At 34.5% G+C, this 23521-nt stretch overlaps 1 protein-coding gene across 1 annotated transcript in view; it reads right to left on the bottom strand.

Moving 5' to 3' along the window:
* Nucleotides 1-775: 775 nt before the first annotated feature.
* The window catches only part of GNA12 (Guanine nucleotide-binding protein subunit alpha-12), a 36144-nt gene continuing 13398 nt past the window's right edge, over nucleotides 776-23521 (bottom strand). Inside the window, exons 3-5 of the mRNA XM_051212086.1 lie at nucleotides 23206-23451; nucleotides 17779-17829; nucleotides 776-2816 (exon numbers count right to left, since the gene is read on the bottom strand). Of these exons, the coding sequence (XP_051072223.1) occupies nucleotides 2094-2816; nucleotides 17779-17829; nucleotides 23206-23451 (1020 nt within the window). The 3' untranslated portion in view covers nucleotides 776-2093. The remainder of the gene's footprint in view (nucleotides 2817-17778; nucleotides 17830-23205; nucleotides 23452-23521) is intronic.

Raw genomic sequence — 23521 nt, forward strand, 5'->3', positions numbered from 1 at the left:
AATTTTAGTAAGTGTAGAGACTAATTTCCTGACTCCAATAAATAGTATCCCGTTAACCGATTATTTAACGCAGGCTAAATCTCCTAGTAGTATTATGAATTTTTCAAAAGTCCGAATACCAGTTGTAGAGGTAGTTTATTGTTAAGATTAGTAAAAATCCGCAAGTGCGAGGATATCAAGCACACAGAGAAACGAGAATGTGAGTGATTGTTAAAAATCCATATATATTTATGAGTGTTAATCGATTATGGATAAATTACTGATTGTATGTGTTTACAACCAATGGGAGAATACATAAAGATTGATGTACAGCGAGTAGACAAATAATACAATAGTTCAATGGGCTTACTACACAAGTGTTCACCACTAACCACCATTGTGAAAAGAAATCTTGGTTATCATTGCGAGTGAACCATCACAGTAATTTCATTTTAGTATCTAGGTGGCGAAAAACTGTTTATTTGAAGTATCCAGTGAAAGGAAAACTTGATTTCCGATAGAAATAACCTAATGCAACTCCATAACCACATCATGAATGCTGTGAGCTAGTTACTGTGTGGAAGTAGACATTACTATCTGTTTAATAAGGCATAAATGGGTAGAGTTATTTGGACTCATGGCTCTTCGTCATTCGAGATAAAAGTATTTCATCCTAAATAATACATGGGAGTCATAACTTTGATGTAAGCCCTGGTGACTATATGCCAAAAAAACAATGCAGGTTTCCTGGTTATGATGTGAAGTTATATGCTGCGAATTTGCAAACAAGTGTTATCGTACATACGTTGGTCAATAGAAGTATACGAACTCGTCTCGGTTTTGAAATTCACACCAATAAAGCTTTTCAAACTTAAAGATAACTGGTGTGGATAGGATCTCCCGAGGTACATACAACTAGCGAAGGTTCAACTTTGTTAATAATCATAATAAGCACTTCTCCTGTTTTCATAAGTTGGATTACGTTTGTTGTTGCTTCATTTTCCATCGAATCCTCAACTCTAATTAATACTTTCGGTTAATCGTCTTTGATGATTGATTCACAGGGGTCTTAAAGTTTAATCATTTTGCGACTATCGTTTACAGATTATTTAGATGGCTACTTTGTGGAGATAATTATGACTTCACTACGGACTGGTACCGGTTGACTGTCTATCACTCTATGGCTTCCAGCGGTTCTCCGACCCACAATGAGAACTTTCAACCAAAGCATCCCTAAGCGCTAAATATTCATCTAGTCACACTAAAAAACTGCGATTTTTCTCGGAATTTGTTTTCAGAGACAAAAGTATTGAACATGACTGAAGTCATATAAATATTCATTACGTGATCAACCTTTGACTTTAGATACATCAAATATAATTATAGTAAGGTAAACATGCGTTTATACGCAAATAAATCTGACAAGTTGAAAAGTATAAAAAGCTCGCTTTATAACAAAAAAGATAAAACACATGATTTACAAGCATTGAAATATCAACTGGCCAAGAACAAAACATATGAATGAGCATCGTGTCCCAAAAAAGATTGGGGAATTTGCCCACTATCAATATGTATTCCTCCAGAACACGTACAATTATCTCTTTGTTTTCGAATCCTTTTATGTAGGAACACTGAAATTTACATCAATATATATATATAGAAAAGTAAAGTATATTATCTACATAAATCAAATGGAATAAATCACTTGGATCTATATATAATCGACAGATGCTCGTACCATTAACGTCTTGTGTTTATATATGTAGGCTCAACGTAAGCAAATGCGTGGAAAATAAATACAAACTCAAAAAGCATGTATATATTTATGTAATAAAGAATTGAGTAGCATGAAAGACAATTAATGATTAGATAAGAAAATATGAAATGAAAAGCACACACTTCTTATTAGTATTATTGATGATTTTAGTGGTAGTTTAAATTTGGCACAGACATTGTTGGTAAGAATAGTAAGTAGGACTTTTAATTAGTTTTCGGAAGGTATAGATATTATGTTCACTGAAATCTAAGGGCGCAAACAACATAATAAACCAAAGCAGAAAATGGAAGTAAACACTTTGTAGTCTCAATAAATGAACAACTTTATATGTCTGTATTTAGCTCATCATGATACGACGTAAATTATTTTGCAATACTGTATCTTGCATAGCATTGAATACTGTTTCGATATTCCGCCTATCTACAGCAGTTGTGAAATGACGATAGACCATACGTTTTCGTACAGGGGCTGTAAATGTTACGTTAGTGGACATAGGTACAGAGTTTTGTCTATGAAGAGATGAACATTTAGCAGTATTATTGAATGATGAATGTGAAAGACTTGAACGAGCTTGAGTATCTGGTGGAAAGTTGTGATTGACTAGAGAGGCAAATACTTCAACCATAAATGTTTGAACATCTTGCAGACGAAATGGATCCATTTTCACGGGGTAATTGGGAAACTCATCACGAATATTTGATGTACGTGAGTTTAACTTTTCTTTAAGTATATCAGTTTTGTTAAAAAATATAATGATGGAAACACGTCTAAAAGCAATATGATTGATAAGTCCTTCAAAAACAACCATAGCTTCATGTAATTTATTTCGAAATTCTTTAGTTAATCGATCTTGATAATGTTCATCGTAATGACTGCAAGCAATAAGGAACAGGACAGATGTCATATCAGCAAAACATTGACACCATTTACGACGTTCTTTTGTTTGTCCACCGACGTCAATAAAAACAAGTGATGATGAGTGGACATTTATTTCTTCTTCAATTATAGATTCCGTTGGTTTACGTGACCAAACTATATCTTCATCAGTTGGACGATAATTCTAAAAAATCAAGAAAAATTTCAAAAAATCCATTGTACTACTTAAAATTTTGTTTAATTCGGTTATTTATTTACTTATTATCTATATTATTTATCTATAGAGAAGCGAATTACACAAAGTTGTGAAGCATTCGAAAATCTATTTTTAACTCACTGAGTTATAAAAACATATTATTCTATAAGAACTATAAATGCACGAATGGGATCTTAAAAATATAAAGTAGAAGTCAACCACATAATACCATGTATCTTTTAGAAACACTTTTACTACACTTGGATGTTGGAAACCAAAATCAACTGAAAAGCTTCCAAGGGGGATTACATTTACAAGAGATAAGTAGACTAGGGAACATAAAATATGATACGTCAGTTCATCGATTCAAGACGCCATATTTCTTAACAGTGCAAAATGAGAAACATTTTAGACAGAAAACATCAGAATGAACTAGAGGGAGACTAATTGAAAAATGATAGAAAGTGTATAAGTCTTATTCAATGTTGTACACTAAATTCATGTGATTTAAGATTTTCACAGAAGATTTGAATATATTCGGTGAAATTTAACGAACAAAACTACTACAGTAAATAAGGTCAGAATTTGATAGATTCAAACAGAATAAAAATGAATAAACTCATATACCGGGTACTTGGATCCATACTCGAAATGTGAGGGCTAATGTTATTACACAACTGGCCAGTCCGAAATAGATGGAATGGGGTTAGAATCTAAAACTTAGTGACCGGAAATTGAAAGCTTTAACCATTAAGCCGACGCTCCATTTTTCATAGATTACGAACATGTAATTGAACGATGAAAAAATATACTAGAGTTAATACACTAGCTACGTTTACTGACAACTTTATGATGTCATTATATGTGATTTAAAGTATGTGTTTCTTTTTCTGGTGGCTAATTTACATTAGAAAATGTAAACATTACGCATATGTAGCTTTAAGAAACATATATTTAAGTTGCATTAGTTTTTAAGGAAGGAAAAAGGTAAAAAAGAATGTAACTGTAAGTTTAACAAAATGAGAGAGCCTAAAATGAAGAAAAATTACGTCGCTTGCTATTTTGGAAAAGAATTATTCACGATAACTTCGTAATCAGTTCAGAATCGTGTTTTTAAACAAAAAATGTACAAGATTATTCATGTCTGTAATGAAAAGTCGTCATTAGTTACATAGATATTCGGTCGATTGCGTTATTTGATTTATTTGTGAATATTGTTTCTCTCAGGTGTCTATTATTACTTACTTACTTACTTACTTACTTACGCCTGTTATTCCTTGTGAAGGAGCATAGGTCAAACACGAGAATTCTCCATCCAACCCTGTCCTGGAAAATCCTTTCCAACTGTTATTCGTTCTTTTCATATCTGATTCTATTTCCCAATGTAATGTGTTCTTTAGTCTTCCTCTTTTCCGCTTTCCTTCAGGATTCTGAGTTAGGGCTTGTCTCGTAATGCAGTTTGATGATTTGCGTAATGTATGTCCTATCCATTCCCATCGTCTTTTCCTAAGGTGTCTATTATATTAACTAATAAATCTTGTTAAATATATCAAATTACGTGTTACATTCAACCATTGTCAAGTGAAAAATTATTAATTGGATATGAAGTGAAAAAGAAATTCATTTCTTATTTAATTGTTCGTTCATTCTATAAACAACAATGTTACTTTTTCAATCTACTGTCATATACATCTTCGATTACATTCTTAGATATATATGCATAGAACTTTCTTTGTTGAAAATCTTTATCATCAGCTTAAAATAACATTTAATCATAACAGTGTATACAACAATATATTTGTTCTATTTAGTAATCTAAAAAAAACTACAAAAATATATCCTGTATATAGGCAGATTTTAATTTTGTATTTACGAATTTATTTATTTATCTTAAATCATAATTTCTATAGTGATTTTTTCACTGTGACTGATACTAGTATTACTGCCCCTTTGATATTCATCTTGATATGATGTGAAAACTTGAACTAATGCACAAATATCCCAAGTTCTACGTTGTTGGCGACTGACTAAATACAATTAGTTTTATTTTGAAAAACATTTAAATTCTAATGACCTACATCACCAACCGGTTTTGAATAAGATATGAAGCTATTGTACTATGAGCCTTTTCAAAAGTTTTGTATAAGCAATAAATAGGATTTTCGTTTCAAGATAAACGATCAGGATGCAAATGTTAGTAGTAATTTAGTTTTATAAGTCATACTTCAACCAATTTATTAACAAGAAGAAAGCAAGAGCAAAGATTTAAGCAGAATAACATAATTTCATCTTATTTCATCAGGTTCTTGTCAACTTCTTACAAACTGTATTATTTAATGGTTAAAATTATAAATTGAGTTAAAAGTACATAAATGAATTTTAAGACAGAAATTTGTTACCTTTATACATCAGAACAGTATGGGAAAGATGTAAATAAATTTAAGAAATCAAATAAAAATTGCCTATAAACATACAATATTTAAAAGAATAATTTTATAGCAACGGTAGTAAAAAGAGAAACCGAAGAGTTAGAAACAAATGGTTACGTGATGAGCACACGCCAATGATAAGTAAAAATAAAGTGAGTAAAATTCGGTTAGTTGAAAATCAAAGTAATTGAACTGGAAGCAAGCCAAAAAAGGTAATCAAACAACCAACTAATTTAAAGATTTTAAAAGAACTAAATGATTTAACTAACTAAAGTTTATGGTACAAAAACATAAAATGTTTGACTACAGTTCAATTTTAAAAACATAAACCACATGTCAATTTTTGCAGTAAACTTCAAAAGAAAAGGACTTGGCTGTTCAGTAATGACACTGAAAGATTTTAAAGGTACCAACCTGATGTCTAGAGATTGCATGATTGAAAGTATTTCTTTATCTTGATCGAAATGTATTAAGAATATGTTTAAAAAATCCAATCAATAAAGGTGCCTGATAGGTATACGTAAATTTATACACAGTTGAAGCTAACACAAGTGGGGAACTTGTTTACCCTTCACTAAAACATTGAAGATGTTTTATTACACGGTTAATAGTTTGGGTGCACGGTAGGTCCTGGTTAATGCACTATTAAGCTATATACTGACTACCTTTGTAATATCATCACCTTCGAAGTTGAGTGGGATAATGACTGGTTCTGTATTGACTGGATTTATATCCGACTTGTTATCTCTAGTTTTTTTCTCTATATTTATTAATTCATTTAGGCAAGTATTCTCAACCTAATATTTAATTTAAACTTTTGAATAGTACAGGTTGCAAGTAGCTGACAAGAACCTAATGAAATCAATGCCCCCTGAATGCCCTGGTATGGCCGAGAGTGGGGAGAGTCCGCTCTCCCTCTCGAAATACTCTCACACGGCCACGCGTATACAGCCTCTGCCAGGGAAGTCCTACTCATTGCATTCTCGTGGCACTACTGTTGTTTACGAAAATGAGAGGACGAAAAGCGAATGTCCGGCGCTTTAACAGGATTCCAAATCAATGGTGCACATGGGCTCCAGTATCCTGAGGGAACAAATGGCGTATGAACCAATCGTTGGTCACCGGCTACCATGGGACTGCATCTCCTTACGATGCTCCACTGCCTTGTGGGTTAGACCTTTAGGTCAAAGGCTCGGAGTGTGGCCCCCTAAGATAACCACCTGCTTCGGTTTGGGCACCCGGGCAGTATCACAGCCCACACACAAATTGATGAACTCTTTATGCCTATGGAAATTACCTTTCTCGCTTTGAAAAACAAACAATTGATTCAGATTATTATAATTACAATTATTGTCATTATTAATACTATTATTATTATTACTACTATTATTGTCATTATTGTTATTATTACTATTATTATTATTTTCCACATTATTCACCCTCTTTTATACTTATACAGCGGCTCGTCTTTGGTGGAAATTCGGCTGTATCTAAACGTTCTCGAGTCACTGTCCGGTTGAAAATTGTATGTTACCACTGAAAATGAGTACTGAAGCAGTTTTTCTGAAACCACGTGCACCATCCAAACTGGCTGCCTTCAACGTTCGCACATTTATGCAGGTCGGACAACAGATAGGGCTGGCTATGTCTTTGGAAAGTCTTAATATTGATGTTTGTTGTCTATCCGAGACCCGTATTCAAGACTCTGGCGAAGTACTACAAATTCGATCTCCATCTGTCGCTTCGAAAAGCTTGTTTTACGTGCGCTTATCCGGGGACCCTGTGGCATCTTCGTCTGGTCTTGCTGGCGTTGGTGTCGCACTAAGCGCTAGAGCTGAGGCAGCACTAGTCGATTGGATCCCCATTAACAGTCGGTTATGTGCTGTTAGATTAGAAAGTTCCATCAAAGTGAGAAGAAATCGGCGTGAGAAACGATGTCTTTTCGTCATCTCCGCCTATGCCCCGACAGATTGCAGCCCGGATGCAATCAAGGATGAGTTTTACCACCAGTTATCTGTTCTTCTCCAGAAAGTGAGTTCGACAGATATTGTAGTACTAGCCAGAGACTTGAATGCTCAGGTCGGGCGTCTAGGCATAGAAGACAGTCGTTTAGGTGGCCGATGGGGACTCGTTGGTCGCAGGTCAGATAACGGGGACCGTCTACTGCAACTTTGCACAGACCACAACCTGTTTCTGGCTAGCACTAACTTTCGGCACAGTCATCACCGATGTGCCACCTGGTGTCCTCCCTCTGCATCCCAATCCTGGACTCAGATTGATCACATCGCGATCAGCTACCGCTGGCGTGGTTGTGTACAAGACTGCCGCTCCTTTTGGAGTACCTATCTGGACTCTGACCATGCCTTGGTCTGCGCCAATCTTGCCTCACTTTTCAGTGGTCAACGAAGTGACCACCACCAGAAGATTAGTGTTAGCAAGCTGGTTGCAACTTCTGTTGCAAGTAAGTATCGAACCGAGCTAGCCTCTAGGCTAGCTACCACTCCACCGAAAAGTATAGATGAGCATTGGTTGCAATTGCATGACGCCATGAAAATGGCGAGTAAAGTCACTTGTGGGTTCGCGAAACGTCCCGCTTATAAGCACTGGGTTTCTTCAGGTTCCTTACAACTCATTGAAGCCCGTCGGTCTACTCCGGGTGACCGTGAGTTTGACCACAAACGAAGGATGTTACGTAATGAAATTGGGCAAAGCTTGCATAAGTACCGAGTAGCCTGGTGGTCGGAGCGTGCTAATGAGCTGGAAGCAGCAGCTGCATCTGGTAATTACCGGAAGCTCTTCCAGCTCGTCCGAGCCACTGGCAGCAAGAAGTCTGGTGTGAGTGAAACAATCTGCGAGGATGATGAGATGCCAATCACTAACATCCATCGACGTCTTGGACGATGGGCAGACTTCTTCGAAGGGCAGCTCAACTGGCCTGCTGCTCCGACAACAACGATCAGACTGTCCTGCCCTCCATGGCCGATGACGACTGATCCACCAAATGAGGAGGAAGTCCGCAAGGAACTCCAACTCTTGAAGCGTTACAAATCACCTGGCCCAGATGACATACCTCTGGCTCTTTTTAAAGATGGTGGTGACTTTTTGACTAAGGAATTGACGACGTTGTTTACAAAGGTTTGGGAACTAGAGAGTGTACCAACGTCATGGAATGAGTCGATAGTTGTCCCTATCTTTAAAAAGGGTTCACGTCGTTCCTGCAACAACTATCGGGGGATAAGTCTACTTCCGATTGCGTCCAAGCTATTGGCTTCCGTCATACTTCGTAGGTTGTTCAAAACCCGAGAAAGACTGACTCGCGAGGAGCAGGCTGGGTTTCGTTCTGGTCGAGGATGTATTGATCATATCTTCACCCTCCGCCAAATGTTAGAACACCGCCATACTTTTCAAAGGCCAACAATCGTAGTATTTCTTGACATCAGGGCTGCCTTCGATTCGTTGGATAGGACTGTTCTCTGGGATTGTCTATTGAAGAAGAGTGTGCCTGAGAAGTTTATTAACATCCTAAAAGCCCTATATACAAACACCTCAGGCAGAGTGAGGGCATACAACCACCTCTCTCCATTGTTCCATTCGAACAGTGGGGTTAGGCAGAGTTGCCCAATCTCACCATTCCTCTTCAACTTTGCCATCGATGACATTCTGGAAACAGCTCTGATGAATGTAAGCAATGGTGGTGTGGATCTGTTGCCTGGAGAAAGACTTCTCGACCTTGAGTATGCGGACGATATTGTCTTACTGTGCGATAATGCCCAAGGCATGCAATCCGCACTTAATCAGTTGGCAATCAGTGTCCGTAGGTATGGTATGTGCTTTGCACCTTCCAAGTGCAAAGTACTTCTACAAGACTGGCAGGATTCTAATCCTGTACTCACCCTGGATGGTGAGCAGATAGAAGTAGTCGAGAAGTTCGTGTATCTGGGTAGCTGCATAAGTGCTGGTGGGGGTGTGAGTGATGAGATCAATGCACGTATAGTGAAAGCCAGAGCGGCTTATGCCAATCTGGGCCACCTTTGGCGCCTTCGTGATGTTAGTCTGGCTGTAAAATGTCGGATTTACAACGCTCCGGTGAGAGCAGTTTTGCTCTATGCTTGTGAAACCTGGCCTCTTCGAGTTGAGGACGTTAGACGACTCTCTGTGTTCGATCATCGATGTCTCCGAAGGATTGCTGACATTCAGTGGCAACACCATGTCAGTAATGCAGAGGTTCGGCATCGTGTGTTCGGGCACAGAGATGATAATTCAATTGGTGTCACCATCTTGAAACACCGACTTCGGTGGCTTGGACAAGTCCTACGAATGTCGTCCCAGAGAATTCCACCTCGTGCATTAGTTGCCGACTCTGGGACTGGTTGGAAGAAGCGGAGAGGTGGTCAGTGCATGACATGGTGTCGTGGTATGAAAGAAAGCTGTAAAGGTCTGGCTTGTGTCGGTCCTTCACGACTCCCTGGTTGGGGTCTGAGAGATGGTGCTACACAGTGGCTAGAGACGTTATCAGATATGGCTCAGAATAGAAGCCAGTGGCGATCCTGCTGTAACCTTCTTTTACTTTCTTCATAAAAAGTGGTTGTGTCTCCTTTACCTGAAAGATTTCTTCTGATTGTACCTTTTCGTTCCCTCATTATTACCACACTACCTTACACCAATCTCTTCGTTATTGTTCTCTTTTTCTTTTGCGCTCCTTAGTTTTTTTTCCTACTTCTCTTCGAATTCTCATTGTTTTGTGTGGCGCATATATATTGGCGCTCTCTTGTACCAATATTCATGTGTTCAAATAAATAAATAAATAATAAATGAAATCAATTCATATTATTTTGCTCAAATCTTTGTTCTTGATTTCTTTAAGATGATAAAGTGAATATGTATAAAAAAAAATAAATTCCTTAATTCAAAATACACCAAACCAAGAAGTATAACAAAGATTCTTCTATCAATATTGAACTGATTTAAAAGAAGAAACGCAATATTTCACAAGTGATGAATTTAGGCCGAATGCCAAATGACTAGATTGTTTATCTTAAAAGGTTTGCGATAATTAAAAAAAAAAGCAAAGCGTATAGTTTAATCGAAATATGAACAGATAATTCTCTACATAAACAAGGTTCTAAATGCAAAATATTAATTATACTTATGGATAATTGTGAATATAGTATCCCTATAAAAGGGAATATATGCAGAGTTAAAAATCAATTTAGGATTACTTGATAAAAACACAAAAGTGTTAATAATCATAGAAATATTCTAATGTTTCATTTCCTTTTTTTCTTTAACTCGAATATGTTATTCATTTTTGATTTATACTTTCAGTGAACGTGTCTTAAATGCTAAATCAGGCAGATAATGATGGAAAACATTTTGATTATTTATTCTTCTACTGATCACATTACAGGTATGGTGTCAAGATACCAAGAGAGATGAATATAGATGTTGTATATATCATGGAATCATATAAATTGTTGTAATGAAATGATGATTTTTTTAAATCTTGATAAAAAGCGTTTTGTTAAAACAATGTGCTACTGTAGTGTTACAAAGATGAGGGGTGGAGGAGAAAGAAAAATCCTATATTTATCTAGTGTGAACGAGATAATAAACATTTCGTAAGTTAACTAATTTATATTAGACGAAAAAGAAACATGACACCTTTTGTTCATATATGACAAATCTAATACGTATCTAATGTAAATCATAATATTAATTTTATGTAATGTTATTTATTTATTTTAACACATAGATAATGGTACAATCAGGCACCAAATACATATGCGCCACACAAATCTCATTCGATATGTGTGAGGGCTGTGATACTGTCCGGGTGACCAAACCGAAGCAGGTGGTTTTCTTAGGTGGCCACTCCCTGAGCCTTCGACCCGAAGGTTTGATCCACAAGGCAGTGGAGCATCGTAAGGAGATACAGTCCCATGGAGGCAGGTGACCAACAATTGGTTCATACTCCATTTGTTTCCGCAGGATAATGGAGCCCATGTGTACCATTGGTTTGGAATCCGGTTAAAGCGCCAGACATTCGCTTTTCGTCCTCTCATTTTCGTAAGTGAAATAAGGAAATCTTAATGATTAGTGTAGATAACTTGTATCTGGAAAGTGAATTTATCACAGGAAAATCTTTTCGATCACTAAATATAATTTATTCATTTTTATTTATCAATTCACCAATGAATAACAATAAGCAAACTCATGTACTTTTTACTTTTGTCTTAATGGTAATAGAATTACATAATTTAGCTACTTAGGAAAAGAAATCAGTTGAATAATATATTTTTATTGTCTTATTTTTTTCAATAATTAATTAGTCTCTCGAAGATCATAGTTTACGGAGAATAAAAAAAGTACAGTGGTTTAGAATTAAACTAATTTATGATATAATGCATTTTTATGCAACAGAATGCAAGCAAGTTAGTACACATATTACATACTACTTATTATTATTGATTGAGTTTTACGAATCAAGTTTGTAAAGTGGTTCATTTAGTGAAATAACTCTGTGTTATAATCATCGATGTTAAATAGTTGCAGGCTTCTTCAATTTATTGAAATATTTGACAGTGAGTTATTCATCGAAATCCGTACATTTAAGCCTAATAAGTAAGACTTCAATTGTTTGGAAAAAATTCACTATTATTCATGAATAACGTGTGTGTGAACTAATAGAATGGATTTGTAGAGTTATTTTTCTTCCGGTAATATAGAATGTTAAAAACGTATATTAACGGACAACTGACGTGATAAGGAATAACGACAATGAGTAACACGTAAGAGATTAATGGCGATAAAATCATATCTCTATTGATATTCGAGACAACTGATCGGTAATCATGAAACTGGAATCGTTCTTCTCCAAATGAATACTACGAAACAAATACAATTAAGATTTATTATTCTCTACTCATTATAAATAAAAGGGAATTGATTAAGTAATGAGTTTAGGCAAATAATATAAAGCTTATTACAGATTATTGTGTTACACAGTTAAATTAATTAGTACAGTTTCTTAATTTATTGATTACCTTGATCAAAAAACCCATTCACATGTAACGTAATAATCACTAACTCAACTATTTTAGCACATAAAAACTATGATTTCACAGAGTAAGTGTGAAATGTGTTTTTCTCCGTGATGATAATTAAAATAAATTTAAAAAGTTTGTCCTTCCAGTTTCAGATTCAACTTATCATTGTATAAATCGATATTCAATATTAGCATTTCATATTTCCTAAGTACCAATTACTTTTAGCTGAAGAGTGAAAAACATCCTGGCGAAAGCGAGTGATTAAATAAGTTCAGCTTTCCGAACTTTTTTAGTTTAAATAATGTAAGAGGTTTACCGTGTTATTATTAGTTTGAATTTCATAAGGAAAGTAAACAGTAATAGATGTTGAGATGATTGTTCGAAAAATTAAGCAGTGAAATTGTATTATATTATCAATGAAAGTGTTTCCCCTAAACGTTTAGAGATAAAGCCTATGAAAAAATAGTCCCCATGAATTCAAAATAAAAATTATATGTGGAGAGAGTTTATTCATATAGTTTAAATTTGATAGTAAAATGGAATTTAATTAATAAAAAGATGAACTAAACTTCCGATAAACTAAAAATATAAGTTATTTTGTTCTCAGTTAAGAAAACATGTAGGATAAGGAATAGCTTACTCTTCTAGGGAAATCCACTTGACGTTACATGTTTAGAGAAGTTCTTCATATTGAATTTGCTTTGTAACAGTTAAAATCTTTAATGATGAGTCATTGCATAAATCAATGAAGGGGTTTTCACATTTTACAACATAAAACGGTGAAAGGGATCTAAATATGTATTTTTATACAACAGACAGAAATCCATATGGGGTTTTATAATTTGAAAACAATACAATTTCAGTAACATCGTTGTGTTTAGTAGATATTATTGGTTAAGATTTTTAAAAAATGCACATATGTTTATTTAGAAAACAGAACTCAGTAACAATATTTTAATCTTGAGATACACGACTGTTTATGAGAAATACTTCGAATCAACTATTCAAATTAGAAATAGGATGCTTTATTACGTGACCTGATAGTTAAAAGTCCAAAGTCTTGTATACTGAACTACGGCTCTATTGAAAAATGTATGAAAAGCATAGTTTAATTGAATTAAGCATCAAAAACCTTTAACGTGCAATCGTAGATAACTGACATTCTTAATGCTTTTAAGAATAAAATTTCAACCGATCCTATTTATTTGTGTATTAATAAAATTAAGTGTTACAAGTTAACGTAATACATTGTCAACTATATATTATTACATAAAATATAAAAACAATGTCTCGGTATTTTGTTTACTTTCACAACAATTATACATACATTACTATAAACGGAACAACTGACAGTGGAATCGATTTTGGTCAATAAGTTGGACAAAAAAATGTGTTTAACTTTTTAATATTTTCAGATTATAGAATTGAGTATTCTTATGTGATTTAACTTGGGTAAAGTTTCTAAAAAATATATAATTAATTACCAACTAATTTATGATGAATTATCAATCCCAGAACTTCAACTGCAGTTAGGAATTTATTTACAACATTCCAATCTCCAAGTAAATGCACTATCTTCATTTAAGCTGATGAATTTCCACCATATATTTTCATTATCATTATAAAGAAATAAGTTGTTCCAATCCTTTTATTATTATGACAAACTAGGTTCAAGATTGAAAATAATAATCATTTTAACAGAATAACATCGTTTATAAACCATAAGTATTGATGGATTAAACGTACAAGGTATAAGATGTAAGTAATGATAATAAAATGAACTACTGATTGGGCATAATTGTTATTTTACTAAGTATATGATTATGTAATTATAGACAAAGGAATTCGTTAAATTCAACAATGCTAAGATAAACACCAAATCATGAAACACGTTAGAATAGAAGAATGAATAAAACAAGTGATGGATGATATAATAATCATAGAACGGAAGAGACTATACTTCAAAAAGTGATTTGTAAAAATTTCTGTCATCAGCTACTATTGACAATTATAAAACTTATATTTTATATTTCACACTATGTACACAACTAAGCCACTAAGATATAACTTTGTATGCTTTACAACATTTTGTTTGTGTGAGGGCGGCCTGCTTGAGCATCTGGGCTACCTGTTCCTGCCATCCAAATATTTCAACAAGTTATCTACTTTTGTTTGTTTTAATATATAAATATGTTTATTAATCGCATGATGTATTCTGCTGCGTTTCTGAAAAGTGTACAACCTTTCGTTGTCAAAGTTACAAAAAACTCAATAAGAGCCAATGTGGTTGCTGGTAATATACAGCGAAAGGAATGCACATTATTCAGATGTTCATTTACTGAACTGCTAACATCTAACTGGTGATCACTCAATATTTATCGCCAGGACCGACCAAGAAGAAAGAAACGGAAACTTGTTGAAATACTTTACGCTGAGAATTCTATATTGTACCAAAAATATAATATTGAATAAAGCTAATAATAATAATAATAATAATAATAATAATAATAATAATAAAGTTCATAAAGTCACTACTATTATTGATGACATACATGGAAGTCAAGTGACTTCTTCATCCATATTATTATTATTTATAAGTTGAGGTTTGCTAATTCAGAGTCTCGATCAAGTATTATGAAGATAAATAAGATAACTAACGTCTCTATATAACAGTCTATGAGGAAGATTTGTAGATCAGGTAGATGCTCTTGGTGTTGTTGGGCTCTTTGAACTAGATAATTTAATTTCCAATCAGGACAATATCGTTGTCCATTTCACGTACAAGTAAGCCTCTGGTTATTTCACTTCTACTAGTCAAGTGCTGATTATATTGTTCAGACTGACAAAAAATGCTCCGCAACTAAAAAAAAAAATCTAGTTTAAAGAAATCAACACCAAAAAATTACACAACTCTACTTGGTATCATGTCTATATAGTAAGAGGTATCTATTTTAGGGTACACTTGAAAAAGTAATTTGATCATCACGAATCGAAATCAGTTGGAGTGTCGTGAATGAGAACTCAAGTGGGAAAACTAATTTATTGTTTAATGAAAATCACACAGTGACACAGTAAAATATGAAAATCAAACATTAAATATACCATTTGCATATCCTCTTTGAAATGTCTGTTGCAAACTGCGTCGTTCCTCCATTCCTATTGGCTGATTTCAGTTTTCTTCTCTCTTCTCTTCATTTTTCTCTTCTGTTAGTAAAAATTCCACTTCTTATGACTGATACATACTACTTATATCTGTCCGTATACGTGGCACACACCGCGGGAGAACCAATAAAAACCAAGGACCTATCGTTTATCCTAATTTGGATCGGATTAATGGTGTACATTCGTAAATTAAGAAAGAACCAAAAACCTTTATGTCTCATATGATAAGCCATATATTCTAGAAATTGCTAGGAAACTGAGTTTGATGTTCTTAGTTAAATTTCTGATTTTCTGAACAGTGCGAAATACGACAACTATTCATCACTTACAGAGAGGCCTATAATCATGGTTAGATAAAAATACGGTAGACAACTGTCTAAAAGGTATTTACTAAAATTCTGTGAACTAATCGATTGAAATCTTATCTCTACTAGGCCCTTTCACAACAATAAGTGGAATAAAGTCAATAACAGAAACAATACTAGCAGGAAAAACAGCAACATGAAAGACAGTAGAAGGTTGCTCTTTTCCACTAGAAGTTTGTTAGCGATGGTTTCCATTGTGTACTTTAGTTAGTGGTCATACTTCGTAGTTTATCTGGTAGACATTATGTAGACCACTAACTCAGATCCATTTCGTACCCGGACTTCGCTTCAAGTGTATTTATTGTCATGTAAATAATGAATTTATCGTTTACGCGGAAATAATTTAGGCAGTGACATGATAATACTAATGAGGGGAAACGTTCAGTAGGCTGCTGAACAGGTAACACAAAATCTTTTTTTATTTACTAGTAAAATAGACAGAAAATTATATAGACTACACTTTAATCGTCCATAAAAGAGATAGAAAATCAAATAACCAGATTACCGCTAATTGTAAATAGCTTAAATTTGAAAATTCTGTTCATGGCATAACCAGTTAATGGACAAGATTAGGTAAATAATATGTTTTGTGGAAAATATTTAGTTATATTATATGGTTATAGAAACGATTTCATATGATCAGCATACAATTGGATTATATCGTATAACTGACACTCATCAACATGACTTTGTCTAGTTGGTGTTATTCACACGTGTTTATCGCTAATAAACAATACAAGAAAAAGTATGTCAAGCCTCAAGATGCTTCCTGTTAAACATAGATATTAATATCAGATGGGTTTTTGTGGAGATTGTAGTAATTACTACAATCTCCACAAAAACCCATCTGATATTAATCAAAAATATGCTCACTAGTGACTGGCTTCACGAGGTATATCCTGGAGTTCTAGTGAGAAGTAGTGACCAGTGGAGTTCAACCAGGTCTGTTGTGAGGTAGTAACTCACTGAAGACAATGGTGAATGTGTCGCTCAATTTCGTGGATTAGTTGAAGTTAGACATTAACACCGTTGGATGCCGGGCTCAGTGGTCTAGTGGTTAAGTGCTCGGGCGCGGAACCAGTAGGTCCTGGGTTCGAATCTCGCAGGGGGCGAGGTCGTGGATGCGCACTGCTGAGGAGTCCCACAATAGGACGAAACGGCCGTCCAGTGCTTTCAGGTTTTTCATGGTGGTCTAGCTTCAACTGACTCATGATCTTAACCATTGAAACATAGATATTGTTTGAAATAATGAAGTATATCAAACTATAATCTATAACTATTATGTATTGTATTGAGATTATTAAGGAGCAATACTTAAGCAATAACTATTTAATGAATCAATGTTTACAGAATTTCCGTAAAAATAAATACCATTCATCTCAGCACTGATTAACAGCTTATCATGTTCTTAAATGTTTAAGCGTGAACAAAGATAATAGTACAACTCATTTACCGAGGAAAGGTCAATGAAATTAGTTTTAAGCAAGTTTTCTTAAAAGTAAATGATACAAAGCAACCACACAAACTGAGGTAGATGAAACGGGTTCGGAAACAGATATATAATTCTTAAAATCTGAACTAATAAGTAAATACTCTATAACAAAACTTCAAGTGATTTAAAAGTTTTAGGAAGTAACTAGAACACATAAAACCATTTTAAAAGGAACCTATGATAATGATACTTCATCAATAGAATATTAATGCCACGTGATGTAAACAATAGGCATTACTGCAATTTTATTAGGATTAGTTTTTAATCCAATTAGAAAGCAAATGATGAATAATTACTTTACGACAACTAAGAAAATAGATAACGTATAGATACCATAACTATAAAGATCCCCTGTTCTATCATGCTTCAACTTAACTTTTAGCAGTAAAGATCTGATACAGGACATGATAGAGAGAAGAAATAAGACAAATAATTTCATATTACAAATGTACTTACTTCTACACCAATATGATTTAGACGATTGAGGTAATAGCGTGTATTCTCACTCTGTAAGATAAAAAATAGAACTAAATATAAAATAGATGCTAGAACAAATAGGTGGAAATGTATTTGATATAGTATTAAATATAATAAAAAACATTACTGAAATAATAGTCGAATTGTAAGGACAAAGATGGATACATAGTAACTAACACAATATGTACACCTGGAATGTAGTCGTCTGAATTACGTGTATATGTACGAAATATGAGGAAATACTTAGTCAACCCTAGATATCAGGTTGGATACATTAACATAGTAGTTATGATTAGGTTTTATCTTGGAAATTAATCAACTAGCGTATTTATATATACGTTGGGATAAATAATTTTATAATAGTAATCGTATGAATTTTAAAACTAATCGAAATTACAGTTGAATTCACCACTCGATCGAAGTCAAACCACCACTGAAAACCTGGAAGCACTGGACGGCCGTTTCATCCTAGTATGGGACTCCTCAACAGTACGGATCCACGATCCCACCTCGTGAGATTCGAACACAGGACTTATCAGTCTCGCGAGCGGACGCTTAACCTCTAGACCACTAAGCCGGCATACAACGGTGCTAATGTCTAACTTCAACCAATCCACGAAATTGCGCCACCGTCCACTATTACATTATTTAATTATTTACAGAAGGAAAGTAAGTTCGATAGAACTAGAAAAATGAAAAGTTATATACTTGTTAGTTTGAGGTGGTTACAAAAAATTCAGGCCGCTAACAAAAGCCTACATTTATATGACAGTTATATGAGCAAGCCTGACAAATATATTTCGTGTGACTCACCGAAGTATTATACTACAGCTCTATGCTAGTATCTGAATATTTTTCATCTGTGTGATCATAGATGAATATTAGAATCAACCTAATACGACCATTATCTACTTGAAAAAAGTATGCCCAACAGTAAGTTGGAGTTTTTAATGTTTACATAACATGATAAACTAGATAAAAGACCAAACTTAGAATGTATGACATAGCAACCCACGAACAGAATGTTTTTTGCTTAAAGTTAATTATATTAAATCAAAATAAGGTCACCTGATTAAACTAATTCAATGTAACTGACATTGTGTGCTATTCTGAGAAGGTTCATACTATAACGGGTTAAATAATAGGCAAAGTTGAACTCTCGAACTATCGTACCAGGAATTACTATTTATATTTCTGTTGTATCATTATTAGATACTTAAACTAGAAGCTGTCCACTTGCTGTTGTATTCTACTCGGGCTATGGGCGGACAAGTGTGGGGAGCTGCGTCCTGTTTTGTTCTCAGCTGTTATTTCACCACTCTCGTATCACTGGCTAGCTGAAGATCATCAATACTGGATAGACAGTCTAGGCGAGTTAATCAATACTCGGACCAGATCAGTACACTTGCTCTTCTGTATTATGGTCCTATCACATGGGCCCCGAAAATAACACACAAGAAAGATATTATTTTGCCAACACATCAATTAATTATACTCACGAAAGTAAGAAGTTAAATTTAGCCATTTTTCTGAATCTACACTTGGTGTAATTATGTTTACATTAAAAGGATGATGAATTATAAGTGTTTTGACTGGGAGGTTACAAAAGAGGATGATTTGATAACATCAACATGGTCTTAATCATTAGTACTTAGACAGTTTTACAACGGACTTGTTCTCACTATATCACTGACTCCTAAATTTACAGTAGGAACAGCAAATCCAAGACAGTTCCAGGTCGTTTAAAGAATGTGTTATCGATACTTCCGACAACCGGCAGGTTCTAGGATGAAGATGAAATTACAAATATTTTACACAAACTATATCCTCCCATATGACGAAAGTAGTTGACTAAATTCATTTCAGGAAACATACTACTGCAGGGTTTCGTATGAGAATCAAAGTTGTGTGAAGATTTATTTATTCTTAAAGAAGAAGAAAGCTGATCAGTACCTCAATGTCACCATTTTCTTCACCTACATTGCAGACATGAGATTTAATCAAGAAGATGGCATCAATCTTTCTGAACCATAAGTATTTCATTATTTCGGGGATCTCTTTACATGTCTTCGTTTCAGTCCATTTTAACATTCCATTCTTTTTAATGAAAATCTATACTTATGTTATTATGTATAGTATATAGCAGACTGACTTAACCATCGGTGATATCAAGTTTGATTTTGCATTTAACACGGAAAATTAGACACAAATGAAATGTAACCAACCAAGAAATTGTTTTACACAGTAAATTTACAACCGAAAATAATTCTTAGTATATGTGAAGATGGAATTTATTTTATTTTAAACAATTTACCTAGCAGAAGTCAAATACGAACATGTAGGTAAAATAAACTTCTCGTTCATAAAATAAACACAACCACAAATCACTGTTAAAACTATCACTCAAACGTAACTAAATAACTGTTGAAATAAGGGATGTTAACAAAAATATGTAACTATGAAGAAAATAGAAACAAGGAAATAGAATGATTTGCAGGTTGTACCTCTCCATCAAAACCGATACATGCCCATTCGTACTCATTTGTAAAGGATTTTTATGTTTGAATACAAGTACATACAAGTTATCGTTTCTCATACAAGATTATGCTGTTTTGGGCTAGATATTTTCATAATACTACATTCAATAAATACGAAAACTAAAGTCATAACATTCAGGGCACATTATTATCAATACCATGTGCATAACCTAACGCATGTAAACTAATTCAATTTCTCATACCACATTACACAGTAAGATAAAATTATTTTGAGGCGAATCCCAAAGTAGTGGTATCAGTATCATTAGTAGCAAGAAACAAGATGAGTTAAGGAAAAATAAACAAGGTATAGGTAGATATCAGGATTGAGGATTTAGAGGAAGGAGAAATCCACCTACACCACTCCGAACCATTCTGATCGATGTCACCCAAAGACTCTAACCATTGGTTACGACAATCAGACAGACCCCAAACAGTAAGTCTCCACCTATTACCATGCCTCATCCCAGTTCTCAGGGTCTTCATGGACTGATACTATGTATTCGTTTGACTGCCCCTAACTCCCACACCAGAAAACATCTCCCGTTCACGTAGACGGTGGTTGGGTATACGTAACACGTGTTCCGACCACCTCAGTTGAAGATCTACTACATTATCAATCGATTTGCCACCTTCACCAAGTACCCTACTCACAACCTCGTCGTTGCTCACTCAGTGGTCTCAAAATACACGAGCGATGCTTTGGAAATATCTATGATCAATAATAGTGACCTACGAATATCCTGTCTTTACCAAAGAATGACTTTAAACAGCTCTTGCTTATGTGTATGAAGGATGTCGTATTAAAAGTATGTTTGTGACTGTTTCAAGCAACAGATTTGTTACTAATATACCTGGCATACAGGATTGCCTCGTTAATTATCGTCTTCATCTTTGTCTGTTTAAAGATGGTCATGAATATATCTGCCAAGATCAGGCCTAACAGACTCCTCATAGAGCCTCCACCAACTTAGCGATATAAGGTATTGTTAATTTGGGAGTATACATCTTTTGTACACATTATTAAAAGCTGTTTGAAGTCATTCTTTGCTAAAGGAGGTAGGCAAGTGTATTGCTTGCAACAGTCAAACATGCTACTAATATACTGAATCTTCTCAATCATGCATATCTGAATATATGATTTAGAATGCAGCATGAGCAGGACAATATGTTTTATTCTTCAAACCTTGGTATCCAACGTAATGGAATAGGTCGAATTCAAAGATTTATTCATCAAAAGGATACATGGAATGGACTTTATTTGAATTTTAATAGCTGCTGTTTGATACGCTATAAACTAGCTTTAGTAAGAACTCTATTCTATCGAGTACAAAAATTATGTTCAGAGGACGAAATTGAAGAGTAATTAATCATGGTTAAGGTGTAATGATGATCAAGGACAGTTTATTAATAAATATTGGAGTGGAGTACGTGTCGGATGTGAAGCGGCTTGCTCGCCAAAGACAATGGAAAATGGTTGCGCAATATCGTGGATTGATTGAAGTTAGATACTAACGCCGTTGGACGCCGGCTCAGTGAACTAGAGGCTAGATGTTCACGCAAAACAAAGGGTAATAGGTTTAAGTACCGTGTGCGGATCATGGAGGCGCACTACTGAGTCACATGCTAGAATAAAACGGCCATCCAGTGCTTCCATAGTTTTAATGAAGGTTTTATATTGATCGGTTCGTGATTTCGATGAAATATTGGAAAATAAGAACGAAAGTAACAAAGAGTGCCACAGTGGAAAAAAACCTGTCTTCATACGATTTGTATCTAAAAGTGACGAAGTATGTTGTAATATTGATTCTGAACTAACAGCTTCATTGAAAAGGACTTATACAACAGCAAAACTAGTCTCCATATATGAAATAGAGTGCTCGCTTAGATATTCGAAAGTGGACAAGTACTCACATTACATTACTTTCAATTGTATATACCAGTTTATATGTTACGTATCGAAGCACATAGATTAGAAGAACAGAAAGGAGAGTCAATGTTCGTATCAATGAGCATATTCCTTAAAAAGCTGAGACTGACAGATAAACACGCCTCCAAAAGTTCGATTAGTTGTCATCTACTTGATAGTGGACACGAGGTCGAGATTTCAAAACAGTTCAAAATTATTAACAGACAAACAGATTCGAACTTATAACGTCTTACCTAACCAATTGCTATCAAAAGACGTAAACCATACTTATGTGTTCGAAAGGACACTCTTGCATTGCACTAGTGGCTTTCGTTTGTGGCAATTCTTGTTTACAATTTAAAGTTTTTTCTTTTCATACCTTTTTGAGTTTTACCTGAGCTACGCTTATTTTTATCAGTCCATTTCTCGTTGTTATTAAGTAACTTTGAGAACCAATCTTTTCTCTCATAACTTTCACATTATTTATTATATAAATATTCTACCATTTGAACGCTCTCTATAATTCTCTCATATTTACTAGTTTTATTTATTCTTATCGATGAGAACAATTCTGATATTATGACTTAAAGTGTGTACACTGATTTTTAATGATTAATACTACTATGTTTAGGTTGCATGCAGATGATGAGAAACCACGAAATAAAATGAATTCAGATTGTTCTGGTACGTTTTCTGTTCTTACTCTATCAAAAATTATATATTCGCCGGGACAAACAGTGCTTATCCCCTCTACTAAGAAAGAACACCTTTAAGAGACCCAAACTTATAGGAAGAGGTATTTTAGCCTTTCCTAAATTTTAAATATCGATTTTATTTAAGTTCACTAACTTAATAGAGTGGGCAAAAACAATAAAACTCCAAAACAAGAAATTATCAAGAAATGTATGAGAAACAAATTTTTCAATCAAAAGTATGCTTTGTAAAAGTAATTCAACTCACGAAATTCTCTGTAATAATTTTTGAACGTTGGTCGAATGCTAATCGAACACCTTCATCTCCCCAAATCGCATTCAGTGAAGGCACGATTTCCAGAAATTCTTCTTCCAACCAAAGTGGTTGACCAAGTCGAGAGCGCTCGCGACGCATCATTCGAGTTTCTTTAAAATGTGCCTCAATTTCTCTACTAGCCTGAGCAGCAGCGGAACCAAGTCCACCAGCCCATGGAATATTGAGACTTTCCCGTGCCTTACGAAGGTGAAATAAAAGACAGCAGAAAAGAATTTATTAAATATTAGGAATTTTAATGCCAATTCGA

This window comes from Schistosoma haematobium, chromosome ZW (genome assembly GCF_000699445.3).
Source record: "Schistosoma haematobium chromosome ZW, whole genome shotgun sequence".
In the NCBI taxonomy this organism is placed as follows: domain Eukaryota; kingdom Metazoa; phylum Platyhelminthes; class Trematoda; order Strigeidida; family Schistosomatidae; genus Schistosoma; species Schistosoma haematobium.